Source organism: Rousettus aegyptiacus, unplaced genomic scaffold (assembly GCF_014176215.1).
Source record: "Rousettus aegyptiacus isolate mRouAeg1 unplaced genomic scaffold, mRouAeg1.p scaffold_m13_p_11, whole genome shotgun sequence".
In the NCBI taxonomy this organism is placed as follows: domain Eukaryota; kingdom Metazoa; phylum Chordata; class Mammalia; order Chiroptera; family Pteropodidae; genus Rousettus; species Rousettus aegyptiacus.
The window spans coordinates 1536821-1556489 of record NW_023416286.1 but is presented as its reverse complement, the minus strand read 5'-3'; the positions used below and the strand labels follow the sequence as shown (position 1 = coordinate 1556489).

The following is a 19669-nucleotide window of genomic DNA, read 5'->3' as shown; positions in this document are numbered from 1 at the left end:
GACAACCGTTTTTCGTAAGGCGACTGGCCCGTATGTCAAACAATTCCACGTTAGACGTTTTGAGAAATAAAAGGTCACAAATGACGGTTTGATTTGGCATTTTGGGCTGAACTGTTTTCTCAAATGGTAGAACAGTACGGGCACCACGTCCCTCACTGCGCACACCCACCAGCCTGGCCCGTTTCTGGGAGCCGGGGTGTAAGGGGCACGTTATTTCACGCGTCACGGCAGTGCCGGGACCTCGGGACGGCGCGGAGCTTCACGTCGCGCCAGCCTTGGCCGGCAGCGGAGTCGGCCGCGGGCGTCCTTGGGGTTTTAATGTCCACGTCATGAGAGTTCCTTATTCAGGGTCCTTCAAATGGTCCAAATCCGAGTAATTTTCTTTCAAACTTGGGGAAAAAGAAGTCTTCATACCCTTAGCAGTCATGTTAGAATGCATTTAATTCTTTCATTTTGGAGCAGCGGTTTATGATACTTTAAGATTTCAAAGGTGTAACTCCCTGTTTTCACAGATAAGCAGCAAAGATGAAGATTTTCTAGACCTTTCTGTTGACGTGGAGCAAAACACATCAATCACTCACTGCTTAAGGTCAGTGCGGAGTGGCCCCGGTGGCATCGCAGGAATTCCTAAGCGGGGACGCGGTTTTCCATGTGGACGGTGAAGTCATTTTCTTTTTTCCACAGGGGTTTCAGCAACACGGAGACGCTGTGCAGCGAGCACAAGTACTACTGTGAGGAGTGTCGCAGCAAGCAGGAGGCCCACAAACGGTAACGGCGCCGGGGCCGCCCGGGCGGGCCGCGCAAACTCGCGCCGAGCGAGCCCGGGCCGTGCAAACTCCCACCGAGTGGAAACGCTTAATTTCGTCGCGGACAGTAGAGACTCATTAAGTAATGGCTAGACAAACGCTACTCAACTCCGAACCCTCCCGCGAGCTTCTGCGTTTAGCGATTGCGTAGTAATCGTGAACCGGCGCAGTCAGGATGTGTGGCTCTGAGGCCTTCTTGGTCACGTGGACCTACAGAGGAAAGGGCCTCCTCCCGGCCCCGCCCTCGTCCCCGCGGCTCCCCGCGCGGTCTGGCCCTGTCCCCCGGCATGGCGGTCGCGCGAGTCTAGGCGCCGGCGCCGAGCGGCGTGGCTGTCGGCATCCGTGTCGCTTTACTGTGGAGCAGTCGCAGAAGAGTCGCGGGCACGGGCCCGAGGACGCTCTTCACCCCGGGCGCCGGGTCCCGGCGTGACGGCCCGTGGGCCTGGACACGGAGCAGCTGTCTCCTGCCGACAGGGGGTTTCCCCGTGTCCCGCGTCCACCGGGTCAGGGGGGCTGACGCGTGGCCGTCACCGGAGACCTGGCTTCGGCATCACCAGATGCCTCGGGAGCGTCCCTTGTGGAAAAGGGGGTCCAGTCCGGAATCACACGTTGCGTTTAGGATTCATTTCTCTTCGGTCCTTCACGTCCGGACCGTCCCTCAGCTTCCGTCGGCCGTAGGCACCTTGACGCCTCAGAATCGCAGCTGTTCTTGCGTGGAGGCCCCCAGGGTCATCTCGTGCCTACCCACTCGGGCGTCGGATGGGAGCCTCCCGGAGTGGTGCCGTGTTCTCCCCGAGGCCCTTTTGTGGCACGCGGTTTTGATTGGTGTCCTGTTGGGGTTCCCCAGGACCCCTGCCGGATGTGGGGGTGATCCAGGACTCAAAGGACTCAGCATAGGTGGTCATGTTCACGGCTAAGGTTTAGTACGGCGGGCAGGGGGGGATGGCGGGGCGCGGTCAGCCAAGGGGAGAGCCCGCCAGGCTTCCCAGAGCGCCCGCCCAGGGGAGTCACACGGGCGCACCTGGTTCCTCCAGCATGGCCTGTGACAGCGGGGGGCGTGGGGTGGGGGGCGATGCTGTCTACCCGGGAAGCTTGTCACACACTCAGCACCCGAGGTTTGTACTGGGGGCCGGTCACGGCGGCCCCCTGCCTGGCGCGCGCCAACACCCTGACTCCAGAGGAAAGCGGGTGCCCCGCATCCATGGTTGCTTGTTCCCGCGACGAGGCGCGTGGAGCCAGCCTCCTCTCGGGGGCGGCGGGGCTGCTCCCCCTGCCCCCATAGCGTGAGGCCTGCGGGCACCGCCTCCTTCACATGCCGCTTCTGATGCCGTTGTCTCGGGGCCCCTGGTCGAGTGACGTCGCCCAGAGTTCTCCGCCGTGAGCCGCGCCTTCCCCATTCGTGACGCGTGCGGCTCCTCTGAGGTTCGGAACACCCCCACGTCTCATCAGACTCTTAGCGTATTCACTTTCAAAAGTCCTCATGGGTTCCGGGTTCCTGTTCCGCTCAGTGGGTGGCGACCCATCCCACGCCAGTCTCTCCCGTTCCCGCGGCCCCGCCTGGGCTGGCGGGGGTGCCCGTGGGGGGCGCCCGCGCCTTTTTGACACGGCCCGTCGAACTTCTTTACCTCCTGGCACCGCAAGATCTTCCAGGCTCACCTTGTACCTGGTCCTGTCCTGGCCCCGGCCCTGGCGCTGGCCATTCCTCCGAGGGGCCTGGCTCCTTTCGGGGGGGACCAGGACCCCGGCACAGGTGTGCACAGCGCTGCTGGGGCGTCACGATTCCTGAGCCCCTCCCCCCCCGGTAAACAGCCGGAGAACGTGTGCGACGTGCTCACGTAAATGCTCACACGCACACACAACGCCTGTGCTCTGCTCATCTGCTGATTTATCTGTCTAGATCAAACACCCATGAATTCAGAGAGATGATCTCCAATTCCAGCCAAGACCATATGGTTCATTCTAGTTTTCTCCTTCTCATTCTGAAAGTAAGACTTGGCTCCCTCCCCTGCTGGGCTTGCTCACTGGGTCGGCGCCCCTGTAGGTAGCCAGCCCTGCCCCCCGTGCACCCAGACACGTGGCCCCCCCCCCACACCCAGACACACGGCCCCCCCCCCGCACACAGACACACGGCCCCCCCCCCGCACACAGACACGCAGCCCCCCCCACCCCGTACACCTGCCGCTCGCCCCGCTTGGCCCTCCCCTGCCTGCCCACACAGATGTCGACGTCGCTTGGTTCCACGGTCGAACAGACGTGATCGTGAAGGGAAGGGAGGAACTGAGATGTCTAAACGATTATGTTTTTGGTTTTGCTTTGGACGCAGACTCTGGGAAGGGAGGTGTTTTGGTGACGGGTATCTCAGCGTTCCCTTCATTAATGCGGGTGCTTGGAGCCCCTCAGATAAGTCTGATTAGAGACATGGGGGCTGATGTGTTAGATTAATCCTGAACATGTTGTACAAAGGGTCTAAAATTGTTGGTTAAGGAAGATAGAGTCAAGGACTAAATAAAACGTAGCCAAGAGGACTGTCACCCAGAAACTTCGCTGGCCGCGTGGAGGGAGGCCCCCACCTGTGAGCGGGAGCTGGTCTTCACACCGAGTGTCAGGGGACCCCACATGCGTGATGAGGCGTTGTCCACAAAGTCAGGCTGTTCGGTTTGAAGATACACATGAGATTTTATGTTACCGAATATTAATCTTTTATTAAATTACATGAGGAATATGTGTCCTTTGTACAGAAATTAGAAAACGTGGGTAAATACAAATCACTTAAACATCCTTATCCACGAGAGCACTGTTAACGTTTTTGTATGTACACGTGATTCTTAAAACAGAATCAAAACTTTAGACATGGGTTTGTAACTCTTCACTTACTAAGTTACAACCATGAACATAGACTTTTACATCAGTCCCGAGAGGAGCTACAGTGTTTTTCGTGTGGACACACGGACCTAAATCTACCAACCCTCCAGATCCAGCAGACAGTTTAGATTTTCTCCATTATGGTGCTTTGGCAAACATGTTTTATAAGTACACCCCCCCCCCCCCACACACACACATATTTTCAGATTCTGCAGACTTTCTGTGGGATACGTTATGTGTCAGTTCATGGAGAGACCAATTACGGAAATCACGTGTCTTCCACTAGGTGGAGTATCAGCCCTACTGATAACCTGCCATGTGATATTGGGCAAGCCATTTAATCTTTTGGGGTCTCATGTGGACTAGTGGACTTCTGAGGTCCCTAAGACCCTAAAAGGCTAAGTGTCTAGTCTCAGAATAACATCGTGCTGAATGTACAAATCGTAGTTCTTATTAGAGAAACAAAACCAATTTGACTTAAGAAAGGCTCCATCTGGATGAAGGACAAAAACAACATAGTCACCTCAGTGGGCACGGGAGAGCATTTGGCGGGAGTCACCACCCTTTCGTGGTGACACACTCCACAGACTAGGACTAGAAGGCGCGTGCCTCGACGTGGTGAGGCCCGCGTGTGAAAAGCCCGCCGCCAGCATCGCGCTCAAGACGGTGAAACCCGAAAGGCTTTTCCTCTGAGACCAGGAACCAGACCAGGACGCCCGGTCTCGCCACTGTCGTTCGACACAGTGTTGGAAATCCTAGCCAGAGCAGTTGGCAAGAAAAAGAAAGAAAAGGCCTCCAGATCGGAGAAGAAGTAAACGGTCTCTGTTCATAGGTGGCATGACCTTTCACATAGAGAATGCTGAAGATCCAGCGGAAAAACCTTGTTAGAACTAGTAGATTCAGGAGCAGGATACAAAATCAACACACAAAAATCAATTGAAGTTCTGTACACTAACAGTGAGCAGTCTGAAAAAGGACTCAAGAAAATCTTACAGCAGAATCAAAAGGGATAAAATGCTTAGGAATAAGTTAAAAGAAGTGAAAGACCTACACTGAGAACTAAAATATGGTTGAAAGAAAATTAAGAAGCATACAAATAAATGGAAAGGTATCCTATGTTCATGGATTGGGAGACTTAATAGTATTAACGTGGCCATGTCGCCCAGAGCAAATCAACAGATTCGGGGCAATCCCAATCAAAATCTCAGTGGCATTTTTTAAAGAAATGGAAAGAAAACATTCGGAATTCATGTGGGGAGTCTTGACTCTGAATTGCCGAAACCGTCTTGAGGTCGGTAAGAAAGAGACAGCCGGCGGCCTCACGCCTCTTGCCTTCAAAACACGTTACGAAGCTACAGTAATCCAAACGGTGCGGCACTGACGTGAAGACGTACGGACCAGCGGAACAGAATGAGAGCCCGGGCGCGCACCCTCGCTCACACGATCAGGTGGCCTTCAGCGGGGCGCGCGGTAGGGGAAGGTCAGCCTCCAGCGGTGGTGCTGGTAAAGCTGGTATCCGCCTGCGCAGGAATCCAGTTGGCCCCTTCCCCGGCACCGTATCAGAAATTAGATATAAATGGGTGAAAGGCTTAGACACGAGACCTGACGTTATAAAACTCCTAGAACAAAATAGGGGAGGAGCTTCGTGACACTGAACTTGACAATTTCTTGACTACGACGTCAAGAACAGAAGCAGCAAAGCAGAAATGGGCAAACGGGGCCACGTCAGAGTGTGAAACGTACGCACGGCTAAGGACCCGGAGTTGCGTGCGGGTGGAAACGTTTGCAGAACATTTAGAGAATGGGGGAAACCGTCCTAAACCCAGATGTCTGACGAAACGTTAATATCCACGAAATTTACAACTCAACAACTAAAAACCAAGCGGCTCGGTTAGGCAGTGGGCGTAGAACGTGAATACACGTTTCTCCAAGAAGGTGCACAGGTGGCCGAGGAGCACGTGAAAAGGTGCTCAGCATCACTGGTCTCCGGCGAGACGCAAATCGCAGTCACAGTAAGATGCCGCCTGGCCCAGGTAGGATGGCCACGATCAGGAGAAGACCGAAGAGCAGGTGTTGGTGAGGCGTGGGGAACTCGGAAGTCCTGCGCTCGGTTGGAGAGCGTGTAAGGTGTGCGGCTGCTTGGAAAACGGGGGGGGGGGGTCCTCAGAAAACGAGAACCGGAGCCCCTGCACCGTCCCGCATTCCCACGTGCGGCACGCACCCAGAGGGCTGGAAACGGGCCGTCAGCGGCAGGGGCGCGCCCACGTCCGGGGCAGCGCCCACGGTGAGCAGCAGGCGGGGGGGCAGCTCCGTTGACAAGTGCGGGCTAGGAAGACGTGGCGCACACAAACAGCGGGACGTCGCTCAGCCTTAAAAAAGACGCAAACTCTGTCCCGCGCGGCGTGGATGCACCTCGAGCGCACGATGCCAGCGAAATGAGCCAGTCACGAAAAGGCTCGTTTGGCGCGATTTCCGTTTGATGAGGCGTCCGAAGTCATCAGATTCTCAGAAACAGGAAGTAAGACAGTGGTCGCCGGGGTCCGGGGCGGGCAGGGGGAGTCGTTCCCTGGACGTGGTATCGTCTTGCCAGGTGAGAACGGCCCAGAGGCCTGTCGCACAACCCTGGGCGTGTGGCCGGCGCTCAGGAGGGGTCGAGGTGGCAGAGTTTACGCTCTGTGTTCTCGGCCGCCGTGAAGCGCGGTGTGAAGTGTTACTTTCCCCCGTGATCTGTTCAAATGAACATAAAGACAGAGTCTAAAAAGTTTCCACTGAAGAGCGATTTCCGGAAATGTTATCGACGCGCCATGAAGCGCGTATCCCACGGTCCGATGGGCGTGCCGTGTGACAGCGCCTCGGAGTTGCTCTTGCTTCACGTCGTAGACTCACGAGACCCACCGGACAGGAAGTCTGCCTGTTACCCGGCGCCTTCCGGGCGTGTGTGCTCACAGCCCCGTCGCCGCAGCGCGCTGACCGTGTGCGGCGGTCCGGGGAGAGTCGCCAGCCCGGCAAGCGAGGCGAGCGGCGAGGGGCGCCCGCGGGAGCCGGGCCGGGCAGGGTGGCGGCCCTGGTCCAGGCGGTGGTTCCCGTCTGCGGCGTCGGGGCGGGCGTGGCGCCGAGACTTGGGGATCTGACGACAGGTGGCCGAGGACGGGCCGCGCTGTCCGGCCGCCCGCCCGCACAGCCGTCCTCCGTCCGTGGCTCTCCCCCTTCGTCCACGTTCGGCTTGGCCACCTCCAGCCACACCTGTCCTTGCGAGGCGTCAAAGGAGGCCCTGCGAGGCCCAGGTGACCTGGCGTCAGGTCGTCACGGGCGCACGTCCATCTCCGCGAGCCCCGGATCTCGTGCACGACCTTCTTCCCGTTCTGAGGGCGAGTCCTTCCCTGCGGCTGCGCTTCCACCGCTGGACCCGGCCTCCTCCGTGCCCGGGCCCTGCTCACCTGCGCGGTGAGCCGTGTCCAGGTCTCTGGCGATAGGAATTTCCTCGTCTCAGGCAGCGCCGCCAGCCACACGCGCTCGCACCGCCTCGGTCCCTTCAGGCCGCGGTGACACCAGGGTCAGGGGCGCTGCAGAGGGCGCACCCCGCTCTCTCACGGTTCTGCAGGCCGGGAGGCCGAGCTCAGGGCGCCTGCGAGTTGTGTTCTGACGGGGACCCTCCCCCGGGCCACGGCTCTGTCCCCTCTCGGCGGAAGGCCTCCAGCAGCCCCCGTCGCACTGGGGCTTTGGGTTTCGGCGTAATTTGGGGGGCTTTGGGGGGCAGGGGACACGCTCAGACCGCAGCAGGCCTCCCCGCCTTCGGAATCCCCCTGAATCCGGCCTGTTGCTGGTTGGCTGGTCCTTCTGCCCTTGACAGGTTGGCGCGGCGTCCGGGGCTCATCTCCGCCTGGCGCCCCGTGTCCCGCGCCGTCTGCGGTCGGGGTGCCGCGTGGGTGCAGCGTCCCCCCGACCCGCCCTCGCGTGACAGGTGGGAGTCACGTGACCCCTCGGTGCTCACCGCTCTGTCTCCTGCCCCCCCCCCCACGTCCAGGCACAGGCCGTCTCCCCCCTCCCCCCTCTGCGATGCGCCCGCTGGGCCTCGTGGACATCATGGTTCGGAGCAGGGGAATTTTACGGCCGTGCGGCTAGGAAGCTTTTCTGCGCCATCCGGATTTCTGACAATTCGGCTCTCACGTGCCTGGGCTGGGACCTTAAATTTCCCTGTCAGAGATTGCGGGCCGGCGCCACCCCGGCCCAGGTCAGGGCTCGGCGTTCTCTCTTTTCTCCACTTGGAGATTTCTCCCTCCTCTTGCTTCCTTTCTAAAAGGCACGTTTTCCCCGACCGACCACCGGCCACGTCCGTCTCCTTCCTGCCCTCGACTGGCCGCTGTCCGGGGCCCCGTGCTGGTCTGCTGCCGAGGATGGATGATCTTCTGGAACCCCTGGGAGCTGTCAAAGGATACCTTGTTTTTGCTGTTTCGAAAGACTCTGTTCTGGAAACTACACAGGCTTAATCAACTCTCTGATGTGCACACAGTGGGATTCTTGGTTGTGTAATTTTGTCTCTTAACGTACGCTTTCCATAAGTATTTTTCCATGCCGTGTAGAAATTCTCCCCTTCGCTGTTGTTTGAGGCTGTATGATAGTCTGTCATGTTTGCATTTTAACTTATTTCAGCGTTTCCTGTTGTTGAATGGTGAGGATTTTCACACTTTTTCACAATACAAAATAACTCGAACAGTTAACTTTTCTCAGAAGTCTTGTATTTGAGATATATTTGATTTCTAGAAATGGGATTGCTGCGATCAAGGCCAAATGACTCTTTAATTCATGCTGCTAGATTGCTTTCCAGGAATGATGCAGTATTTAGATTAATTTTCACTCATGTTTTTCAAAGGCCATGTTAGCAGGATAGTAAATATTTCTGGAACAATGAGCTGCCAACCACATTTAAGATCTGTAGAGTGCAGATTTAGCATCATGCTATAAAATGATTTTGTTCACTTCATTGGAGGCAGTGGCTTGGTGGATTTCATTTTCTAATTATGAAAATTGGTTTTGCTTCACTGCACGCATACAGAATTCGGTTCTGCAGCGTTTGTCAAGTTATCTGTCATGTACCAGACATGCAGTGGAAAAAAAAAAAGATTCTAATCCCAAGAGAAGAGAAAGACCCCTAATCACCTAGATGCGTTATGGGGTAATAGACCGTGTGTGTGCGTGTGCGCGTGTGTGCGTATCTGTAAAGTGCTGATACAGGACCGAGGAGGCAGCGATTCGTGCCCCAGGGGGTGTAACACCTGAGCTGGGTCTCAAGGAGCGGGCTGTGGTTTGGGCGGCCGGGGGCGCTCAGGGGCCTTGGGGGAAATGGCGGGTAGGGGCAGCAGAGAGGTCATTCAGCATGTGAACGGTAACCTGTGCTTCCCAGCCAAAGGCTTAGCTCCTTAGTGTCCTGATTATTTTTTCTAGGGTCTGGCCAGTGGTCATTCTTAGTGCGGAGCGCTGTCCTCTCCCCGGCCGACACCTTCAGTGGGGTGGCCTTTAACGCTGTCCTCGTTGTCCGCGCCTCGGTCTGTTACTGGTTACGCAGGTCGATGGAGCTGGTGCCGTCCGCTGCGCTCACGGCCAGAGCCCCGGGCAGCGGCAGGGACCCGGCTTCCCCTGCACCGGGCGCAGGCGCCATGCGCCCTCAGCCTTGCCCTTGGGGACGTGCGGCCAGAAGCGAAGGTCCCTTGACGGGCCCTGCTTGCCGCCGGCCCGAGTGCTCGTGCCGCAGGCTCAGTCCCATGGCCCGCGACGACGCAGGGCTAGCCGTAAGACACTCGGGATGTCTGTCGCCTTGCCAACAGCAGAATAATTGGCAGAAGCACCCAAAAGTGGGTCGTGCTGGGCTGTCGAAAACTGACTGTGAAGCGTTTGCTGGTTGAATCATAAAACGCGATCGTGCTTTGAAGGGCACGGAGAACGTCTTCGGTGAAGTTTTGCTTTTCATGTTCATTTTCCCAGGATGAAAGTTAAGAAACTGCCCATGATTCTGGCCCTGCACCTGAAGAGGTTCAAGTACATGGATCAGCTGCATCGTTACACGAAACTTTCGTACCGGGTGGTTTTCCCTTTGGAGCTCCGGCTCTTCAACACGTCGGGCGACGCCACCAATCCCGACAGAATGTACGACCTCGTGGCCGTGGTGGTTCACTGCGGCAGGTAGGGAGTCCCGGGGGCTGGTGGGTGGCTCACAGGTGGGGAGTGGGGGGCGGGGGGTGGGGGGCGGGGCTGGCCGGCCACTCCAAGGAAGGCCTGTCGGGTGGTGGCCCTTGAGTAGGGAGATTCCTTAATTTTACAATGGATGTTTCAGGTACAGTAGATTGTATTATTTCCTCCTTAAAACTTTTACATATTGAGATATTATTGCCTGGATTTGGTTTTTATTCTTATTATTTAAATACTATTCTAGGAATTTTCAGGCCTGTTTTTTTCCTGTCTGTCTAGCCTTCCATCATCCCTCCATTTAATTTTAGTTGTTGGTAAAAAACACCTCAGTAGATTTATTTGCAAAATAGATTATTTCTGGGATTCATTGGATACGTTCGTTATGTTAATGGTTGTGGAAACCTTAATTTAAAATGCTCTGGAAATAATCTGTGAAGATAAAGTTTTCTTGGTTATTTCCCGATAGCCAGTTCCGTGGGATAGCTCACTCTGTACATCTTAATTTATAAAATAGCTCCAAGAATTCTTAAACTGCAAGAGAGTCACGTAATGGAAACTTGCATTTGAAACACACGACCTTCATTGACTGTCGAGAATTTCCTGTAATAACCAACACAGCGCCCGTCCTGTTGCCCCGGGTTTGGGGAACTTGCACTGACAACTTGGGGGGTCCCGGCCTCCTCATCTGAAGTGTCCCCCCAGCGTTCTGCTCAGAACACGCAACGACCCCCGAACGTGGCTTTCTGCAGCAGAGCCGTGACCCTTGCTGCCCGCACTCGCCGGGTCGCTGTCTTTTATCCTCGGCGCTAATGTTTCTTTTCCGTTTTCGGGGTACCCCCTTTCTAAGGGGTGATGGCATCTGAATGGAGGAAACGGAGAAAACTTAGCCTTGGTGTGGCAATTCAGGCCAGGTGTTGTAGAGGTAAGAGACCTGAGTTTCTGGTCTCTCTGCCATTTCCGGTGGGTGTGACTCACACGGAAGTCCCCGAACTTCTGGGGACCAGTTTTCTGGTCTGTAAAATGTAAACAGTACGTCACTGCGTGTTTCGGTCAACGGGGAAATGAACCACCTAGTCTCTGCTGCTGTGTTAGAAACAACACAATAATAATAATAGTAATAATAATAGTAACAATAATAATGGTTTCCACACCTAACTTTACCATATTTTAACCTCTTCACATTCAGTGACAGTGAGTTTCAGCTGCTTAACTTACGCTCCGTCTTTTGAATCGTGAACTCTGAGATTGCTGACTGCAGGGCGGCATCTCGGCTCCTTTTAAAATGTAATCTGCTCCCCTCCCCCCCAGCCCCGGGCTCTCGATCTTTCTTTTCCAAAACCCTTTCCTTGGCCTCACTTCCTGCTGCCAGCGCTAGCGTGAGACACACCGGGAGGTCCCCCCGGCCGCTGCCACAGTCTCAGCGGTCAGGACGCCGCGGAAAATCGAGGGGTGCCGCCGTCCCCCGCTCAGCTCAGACGTCCGTCCTTCCTCCACGCGCCCTCCAGCCTCAGTGTCCCCCGGGGCCGCTGCTCTGCGGTCACACACCGTGGGCGCGTCGCCGGCCGCTCCTGGCCGCTTCGCGGTGCCACGCCGGTCGCTGTGCACGTCCGCGTCCCTCGTGAGAACGGGCACTTTTTGAAGCAGGAGATAATATGTCCGTTAGCGGCATAATATTTCAATGGAAAAATCCTCGTGTCCTTGATGCGCTTTCCCTGTGGCCGCGTTTCGCGCCAGAGCACCCGGGTGCTGGTGCCCCTGCCCGCGTCCCCGCCTGGGGGGGGCCGTGTCCCCGCGCGTCGGGGCCGGTCCAGCTGCCCCCGCTACCTGCCGCCGGGCGCGCGGCCGACCTCCACCAGACGTCTGCTGGGTTTTAGCTTCTGTCGTTACACGTTACGGTGTACTTTAAGCCCGTGTCGGGCCCCAGTGCCCCCGGACAGCCAGCCCTTCCCGACTCCTCAGCCGCCTCCGGTCCCCTGTGCCCTCCCGGGCCGCGGTCTCCCGGCTCCCCTGTCCCCAGGGCTCTGCGTGGGCTTCGGAGCAGGCACCCACTCAGCTGCCAACGTCTCCAGGGCGGGCAGGGTGTCGCCGGGGCGTCTCTGACCCCCGGGACCAGGGCCGTGACGCACACGCAGGCGGGGCACGGCGCGCTGTGCGTGCTGGACCGAGTGGCTTCTGCTCCCCGTCTCACTGCCAGTGTCCGTCGTCAGCGCCCCGTTCCTCAGACTAGCGAGCGAGGGGACCCCGAGAGAGCCGCCTGACCTTTCGCGGTTTCCTTAAACACCCCGTCCCCCGCAGCCCTGGCCCCCCCGCCGCCTCCCCGGTCAGGCTCTGTCATTCGTACCTTCTTGATTTTTCTTTGTTTTCACCCCCTTAAAATGGGTTTCCTTGTCATTTCTTACCCTCCTCACTATAAACCGTTAGGTGAACTCTCCAGAAATGGAGAAATAAACCCATCTCAGCACTGAAAGCCTTTTGCAGCAGTTGGAGCCGTTTCCGCTGCAGAGAGAAGGTCCCCTTGTCTGTGTGTCATTCTGCTGCCGAGCCGGTCACCTCGCCTGCAGGACTGGAGGGCCAGGCGCGGGGGCACGGGCGGTGGCTCACTCGAGCGTCTTAGGTCGCTGCTTGTAAAATAGTACGCGCCATCAGAGCAGTTTCTGTTGAAAATTATTTCAAGTTCTGTTACATCAATTATAGAACTATACTTTAATAAAAAATATAAATTTTTATAATCCACTCAAATCAAGTTTAACAGGCGAAAGATTTATACGATCCGAAGAGAAACCAGAGTAATCGAGAGTTTAAAACCTTCACCATGTCCTTTGTTTTTCATACATCTAGATTTCTCCATTCCAGGTTTGTTCAAAATGAGATGCAGAGGCAATTGTGATAATAATTACAACTCCAAGATAGCACTGATCATTGAGCAAATGTCATTTGTTTTTAAAGGAGTTTGTGAAGTCCAAGCTTGTTTTCAGACGGTAGACTTGAGATATACACACACACATATATATTTTTTGCCTTTTCAAGCATCACATGTGATCTTTCCTCAAGAAGAAAATTGTTGCCAGGGGAGTGAGGCTTAGAAATACTTATGTGTGTTTTGCAGTTTAACTCGGCATGTTCTGGCTGAGATCCCCTCCCCTCCCATGGAAAATGCTAGAAGTTTTTATATAAATCTTTCATAGAAGCAAATTTGAAAATTATTTCCAAAAATAAAATTATTACAAAGACAGTAGAGAATTTTAATGCCATAGCTTTATAGAATACTGGTTATATCTTTCAGAGTAGAGTCCTAATTATTTGATTTTAAAATCGAATGCCATTCGCAATCAATGTAGCTTGATATACGGAGAAAAAGAATGGATAAAGGAGTATTTTCATCTGTTTTGTTTTTTCTGCTTTATAGAACGTGAAATTTAGGGCACAGAAGAGTAATATGATAACTGTTTTATAAAATTAACTTTTCTTTCTCTTCGTTTCAGTGGTCCCAATCGAGGCCATTATATCGCAATAGTTAAGAGTCATGATTTCTGGTTATTGTTTGATGACGATATTGTAGAAGTAAGTAGCTTCTTCGTTTCTTATTTTTCTTCAAAGTCGTGCATGTATTTTACTCTTCACTTTCTTCTCCCAGCTTCTCATTTTCGGGTGCTGAGTGGTGACCGCTAGACAGACGTCTAGGTCTTGGGACTGGACTCTGATCCCCACTTCACGCTCCTCGACAGCAGACCCCAGTGTGTGGATTGTCCGCTGACTTTGACAGTGTTGAGACTGAAACGAGGAATAGCTTTCAACAGCAGAGCTAGTGACAAAAACACGAATTATTGGGGGAGTAATTTATCAACCTATAACACACCGGTAGTGAATCACACAAATCATAAGCAACAGCCCGGTGAATTTTTACGTGGGCATGCATCCATGCGCGTGCACAGCCGTGCATACCTGCACCTGTGCATGCACCACACACGTGTGTGCAGCCGTGCATGCACACGCACATGCACATCCAGAGCAGGGTAGAGTGTACTTCAGCACCCAGCAGGCTCCCTCGTGCCTCTCGGCCAGTGCCCACAGCTCTCCACTCCCCCGCCATCCCCAGAACCCACCGTTCTGACTTTTGTGATTACGATTGGTACTGCCCGTGCGCGCAGAGACATGGACCCATCGAGTGTGACTCCTCCTGCGCCTGGCTCTCTCCACTCATGCATCCGCGAGGTCGTCGTCGTGGCCTGCGGAAGCGGCTCGACATTGCTGTGTGTTTTCCATGTGTGACTGTACCAAGCTACAAACGTGGCTTTTTGTCTCTCGTTGACTTTCATGGGTAAAACTGCCTTGATTATCCTTGCACAAGTCTTTTGCTGGACGTGTGCACTCTTTTACTCGGGTGTATATGAGGGCGGACTACATGAAAGGGCCGTTTTCATGGGTCCCGAGTGGCTGACAGTTAGTGATTCCTTATAGTTCAGCCAATTCCCAGGAACAGACTTGCTGGATCAAAAGGTAGTTGTATGTCCATCTTTGCAAGGTAATGCTAAGCATTTCCCCGTACTGCCCGTATGGTTTAAACCCCCCCCCCCCCGCTGTGCGTGAGAGTCGCTCCGTGTTCTCACCAACACTTGGTGGTATCAGTCTTTAACTGAAGCCACTCCGATGTGCAGAGCTATCGTGTAAACGAGAAGATGAAGGGACTGTTTCTGGGAGAGGCCGACGGTCTCGCGGGTGTAAAAGCAGGTCGAGGGCTCATCCGTGCACTGACATTTTCATTTTGCTTCCCAGAAAATAGACGCACAAGCTATCGAAGAATTCTACGGGTTGACGTCGGATATCTCAAAGAACTCCGAGTCTGGTTACATCCTTTTCTACCAGTCCCGGGACTGAGGGGGAACCGCGATGAAGAGATTTCTGCCTCGTTTCTCCTCTGGTTACTTTGGAAAGGATCATGCACTGATGTTTCAAGACGAGAGATGCAGGAAGCTCAGGGGGCAGTAGCGCACTTTGCACACAATAAAGCAAAGACCGTGGATTAACACGCTCTTCCTATCATGGTAGTTGATTTATTTGCTCAGGTATCACGCTGTCTGTGCAGTTCCACACGACCAGGACGCGGCGGCAGAGGGGGCTCCTCTCGACACACGGCCTTCCAGGCGTCGCCGCGCACTCGGGCCTTCCTAACCGCCCCGGGGGCGGCTCGAGCCCCTCGGGGCGCGGCGGGAAGAACGGGCCCGGGGTCGGCACTCTGCGGGTTCCAGGAGCGGACAGCGCACCGCACCTCGTCGCCCGCGTCGAGCGAGGAGTGGGACCCGTGGTCCGCGGCCTCCGCGCGCGCAGGCCGGACGTGCTCGGGGGCCCGACGCCCGCGGTTGCCTCCCTGGCGTGAAGCGAGCTCCCGGCTGCTGGGGTCCAGGGCCAGGAGGACAGGCGCGTTCCGCTTCTCTGAAGAAGCTTCCGATGATACACAGCGTGCGTATGTGTAGGGAACGGTCGGCCGGAAGTGGCTTTTTTGTTTCCCCAAGGGGAAGGACTGGCTTTGTAATTATGATTTTTTTTCCTTATTTATTTTACTTAAAACTGGTAGAGTCTAAGTATTGTATGAAGTGCCCATGATTCTGTCAGTAAATCTGAGCATATTTTTACTACTTTTTGTCAGTTTCACTAGTCCTTTCGTTCGTTTCTATTTTTTAAGATGGATTTTCAAGTCAAATCAGTAAGATTCTTTAAAAAAAAATTGCAATGAGGAGGTAAATATTCCTTTTCAGGACGAACTGATATCTCTGGCTAAATAGTTGTCCTTTTGTTATAGTTGATAAGTCAGTTATTTCATTCAGCTTTAATTTCAGTAAAATAAGAAACGATCAAAAATTCCCTTCTAGTTGTTGGAATGATAAAAGAAATTCTGGTGCAGTGGTGGTATACCAGTCTTTAGATTTCTTAAATACTCTAATGTTTCAAGGTGAGGCCGCGTTCGGAAAATTTATGTCGTAGCAATTATGTTATTTTCAAGCGTCATTCTTTACCTGGGAAGGAAGCGATCCGGCCACCGAAAGCCCGGCAGCCCGGATGGCCAGCCGAACACCCTCCGAAGATCAGATTTGAATGAAGTAGCCCGGAATACGCAAGCAAGACCTTCCCCCCACCTCCACCTTTACACACCCCCCTGGAAGCGTGTCTGGAAGTTAAACTTGATGTTTGTGAAGACTCCCTCCCGTCGGGAGCGTTAAGAAGTGTGTGTGCAATGTGCCGTGTGTAAATTATTGCAGTCGACACTCGCCCGTGCAGCACAGCAAGTCCTCTGACAGCTGCAAGCCACTCGCAGAAAAGAATCGAATGAATGTGCGCTCAGGATCCTCGCGATCAGTCAGGCCGTGGATGTTCTCCGAGCACCTTTTCGGGCAGTGATCTTTTTTTGAATTGCTGTAATTTTCTAATTTTACTAATACTGTCGAACACGAGAAACAACACGAAAGAACGTTCTTGTCTGCTGCTATGATTAACATTTGTTATTTGTATCTTTTAGCTCAGGAAATGACTTCACCTGCTCGTTCCGTGAACATATCTTCCGCAGGGTCCCGTAGCCAACCGGGCCGTTTAACATGTGCGGGGAGAACCCGTGATGTGTTTTGACAAATGGCTTCCCAAGGTGCGGTGTCTGAAGCCTTGCCGCGGCCGACATGGTTCTGCGCAGAGGGTGGCGCGTGGCCTGTCACATCTGCCGGCGCCGCACAGCCAGCCAGCCAGCGCCCGGAGCGCGGGCGGGCCACAGCCGTGGAGCCCGGCCCGCGTTTCGCTCCGAGGGCCCGCGCCCGCCTCGTCTGGGACCGGCCGGCTCCGAGCACAGAGGGGGACAGTCACGTGCGCACGAGTCGGGCCAGCGCACGGGGGAGGAGCCCAGACGACGGCGTCCGTGCGAGGGTGCAGCGCCGGGGCCTTGCCGTGCATTTCGGCCGCACAGTGAAGCGAGTCACGGCCGCTTCACGGACCCCGGGGCCCCACGCCGTCCGCACCGCGCCCCGGAGTGGGAGTCGTCAGGGGAGGGGCCGTGGGGGGCGGGGTTCAGTTTGCTTTTTACTGTCCGTGCAGCCGCGTCCGGGTAACTCGATACACTTTCAAAACCTGGGGTTCGGGTCGGGGGGCCCTGCAGCGAGAAGCGACAGGCGCAGGAGGCGTTTGGGGGTGTCTGTCGGCCGGCCGGCTCGGTGGGGGTGGGCCGAGGTCCCGAGTGGGGGCCGAGCGCGCTCCGTCCGTGTGTGTCGGGATGGCCGTCCCGTATTTTGTATATTGGAATAAAAGTTTCTATAAAGTATCATAAAGGTAAAGATGCTAAATTAAGCCTCACGTCTAGGCCATGTGGCTCCTGACGCGGAGACGTTTCCTGGGGAACATTTCGTGAGGCAGGAGCCGCGTGGCTCGGGAAGAGCGAGCGAGGGAAGTGTGCGACGGACGGGCCCGTCGCCTCCGGCCGTCGGCGTAGGGCTTTTTTCTCGACAGCGGTAGGAAGGCCTCGTTGTCATAACATGCTACTCTTGATACTTTCTTCAAAGCTACTTTCATTAAAGATTCTCTCACGAGGGGCTCACCTGGGAGCAGGAGGCCGAGGCGCTCGGTCCCGGCTCCTTGGTGGATTCAGCTGTGTGACCTCGGGCAAGTCACCTAACCTCTCAGTGCTTCAGGCTCCCTATCTGGCGAAACGGGAGTGACGCCTACCTCACAGGGTTGTTGTGGGGATTAACTAGATACAGTGTCTGTAAAGCATCTAAAGTTCTTGAAGAAGGCGCTATATAAATACGAAGTAATATCTATTAAAGTCGGTTTATTTGTGCTTGTCGGTCTTAAGTGTGGTTTTTTCTTTTTGCCTAAAATGTATTTGCAGGTTAGAAGTACACACCTTGGAAATTGTCTCACTGCTTTTGCTCAAAAGTTTCTACCTCCGTTGTCCAAAGACATTTTCCCAGAACAGCTTTCCGTGAACAGCTCTTTGCGGAGTGATGTTGTCTTTCCAGACGTCCGAGTTGAAACATTTCCATTTAGAATCACAGACGCTTACAGGGGAGTCGAAGTCACCGTTCCTAGCCCTGCCCCCCCTTCCCATGTGGCAGCTGCTCCCGTAAAGCCTGCGACGTGACTGAGCTGCCTGAGCTCGCGCACCTGACGCCCTGGCACGGAACCCGCCCCCCGTCTCCCGGGACGCCTCTTCTGGAAGCGCCCATTTGTTCGTGAGCCTGAAAGAGTGTTCCTAGAGTAGTGGCAGGGGAACCAGACTGTCGGAGGGGACCCGCGGCCGCATTGTCTACGCGTCTGTATCACACACTTCGCCCTGAGCTTTTAGTAAACGAAGTCTCTCTGGTCAGGAGACGTCGTCATGAACCGTAGAGCAGCCAAGACCGCCCCTCCCTTTTGGCAAGTTCCCTTGTCATCTGGTGCCTGTGCATGTATTTTAAAGCTTTTCCACATCTCCATTTATGTTTTTTTTTTTAATAATAACCTACCTTTTTTCCCCCACTAAAGCTGCTAAAATAACCTATCGTTGCTGAGTTGACAGTGTGAAAGGCCCTATAATTGGGCATTTTAATTAAAAAAAAAAACCTGTAATTCCTGACAGCACCCATGTGAGGTAGCGATGTCCTCATTTCACAAAAGGGGAAACTAAATAAAGCACTTCAGAGGTTAGGTAAGTGTCCCAAAGTCACTCGGCTGCAAAGTAGCAGATCCAGTTTGCCAATGGGTGTGACCTCTGCCAGATTCATAACCACGACTGTCATTGTCTAAAAATATTTTCTTTTGTAGAAAATACACATAAAATGGACCATTTTAACTAGTGTAAGTGTGTAATCAACACTTCAGTGCACTCACATTAGTGATAGTTAGGCAACTATATCCATTTCCAGAATTTTCATCTTCCCCTCCCCCAAAATTACCGAGTAAACAGCTCCCCATTCCTCCCCCCCCAGCTTCTAGTTACCCCCCAATGTGTGGGTACCTCACGTGAATGGAACCGTCCAATACTCGTCCTCTTCTGTCCGGCTTATTCCACTCAGCACACTGTTTGCAAGGTGTTAATAGCATGTGCCGGAAATTTCCTTTTTTAACGAATTCTGCTCCACTGTACTCGCCACAGTTGGTTTGTCCGTTCGTCTTCCGGACGCTGGGGTCGAAGCCACCCGTCGGCCGTTGTGAGTGACGCCGCCGTGACCGGGGTGTGCAGGGACCTGCCCCAGTCCGATTTCAGTCCGTCTGGCTTTGCGCTGGGATCTGCCGGCTCACGCGGCACGTCGTTTTTCTGCGGAGCTGCCGGACTGTCGCCCACGGAAGCCGCGCTGTTCCGCGTGACCAGGGAGCCCGGGCCCTGCACGGCCTCGTCTCTGCGCTCTCTGTTTCCGTTGGCGGCGGTGGCGGGTTGATGTTCGTTCGTTCATTCGTTTGTTTGTTTGTTTGTTCGTTTATTGCCTTAGCCTTCTCGACCGGCACAAGGCGGTATCTCCCGGTGGTTTTAATGTCTTTCCCTGATGGCGATGCCGAATGTCCTTTCATGTGTTTATTGGCCATTCGTATATCTTTTTTGAAGAACTGTCTGAATCCTTTTCCATTTATTTTTGTTTTTGATTCTTTTCCTTTTTCGTGGTGACGTCGGTTAGCGAGATCCAGGAAGCTTCGGCCGCGCACTTTAGCAGTGAGGCGTGTGCGTTCACACTGTGTGTTCGCCTCCCAGTTCGATTTCTTTCTGTCGCCGCGTATTTGACCCCTTTGACCCCATCTACCTCCTTCCTTCCCCCTCCCCCTCCCCCTCCCCTCTAGTCTAAATCCACGTCCATGAGTCTCTGTTTCTC

The 19669-nt window shown here is 54.4% G+C and overlaps 1 protein-coding gene across 2 annotated transcripts in view; it reads left to right on the top strand.

Moving 5' to 3' along the window:
* The window catches only part of USP12 (ubiquitin specific peptidase 12), a 68995-nt gene extending 51329 nt beyond the window's left edge, over positions 1-17666 (top strand). For both annotated transcript variants that reach the window (XM_036228376.1, XM_016121910.2), the window contains exons 5-9: positions 513-589; positions 685-768; positions 9648-9845; positions 13334-13412; positions 14625-17666. In XM_036228376.1, the coding sequence (XP_036084269.1) occupies positions 513-589; positions 685-768; positions 9648-9845; positions 13334-13412; positions 14625-14726 (540 nt within the window). In that variant the 3' untranslated portion in view covers positions 14727-17666. The remainder of the gene's footprint in view (positions 1-512; positions 590-684; positions 769-9647; positions 9846-13333; positions 13413-14624) is intronic.
* The last annotated feature ends 2003 nt before the right edge of the window (positions 17667-19669 follow it).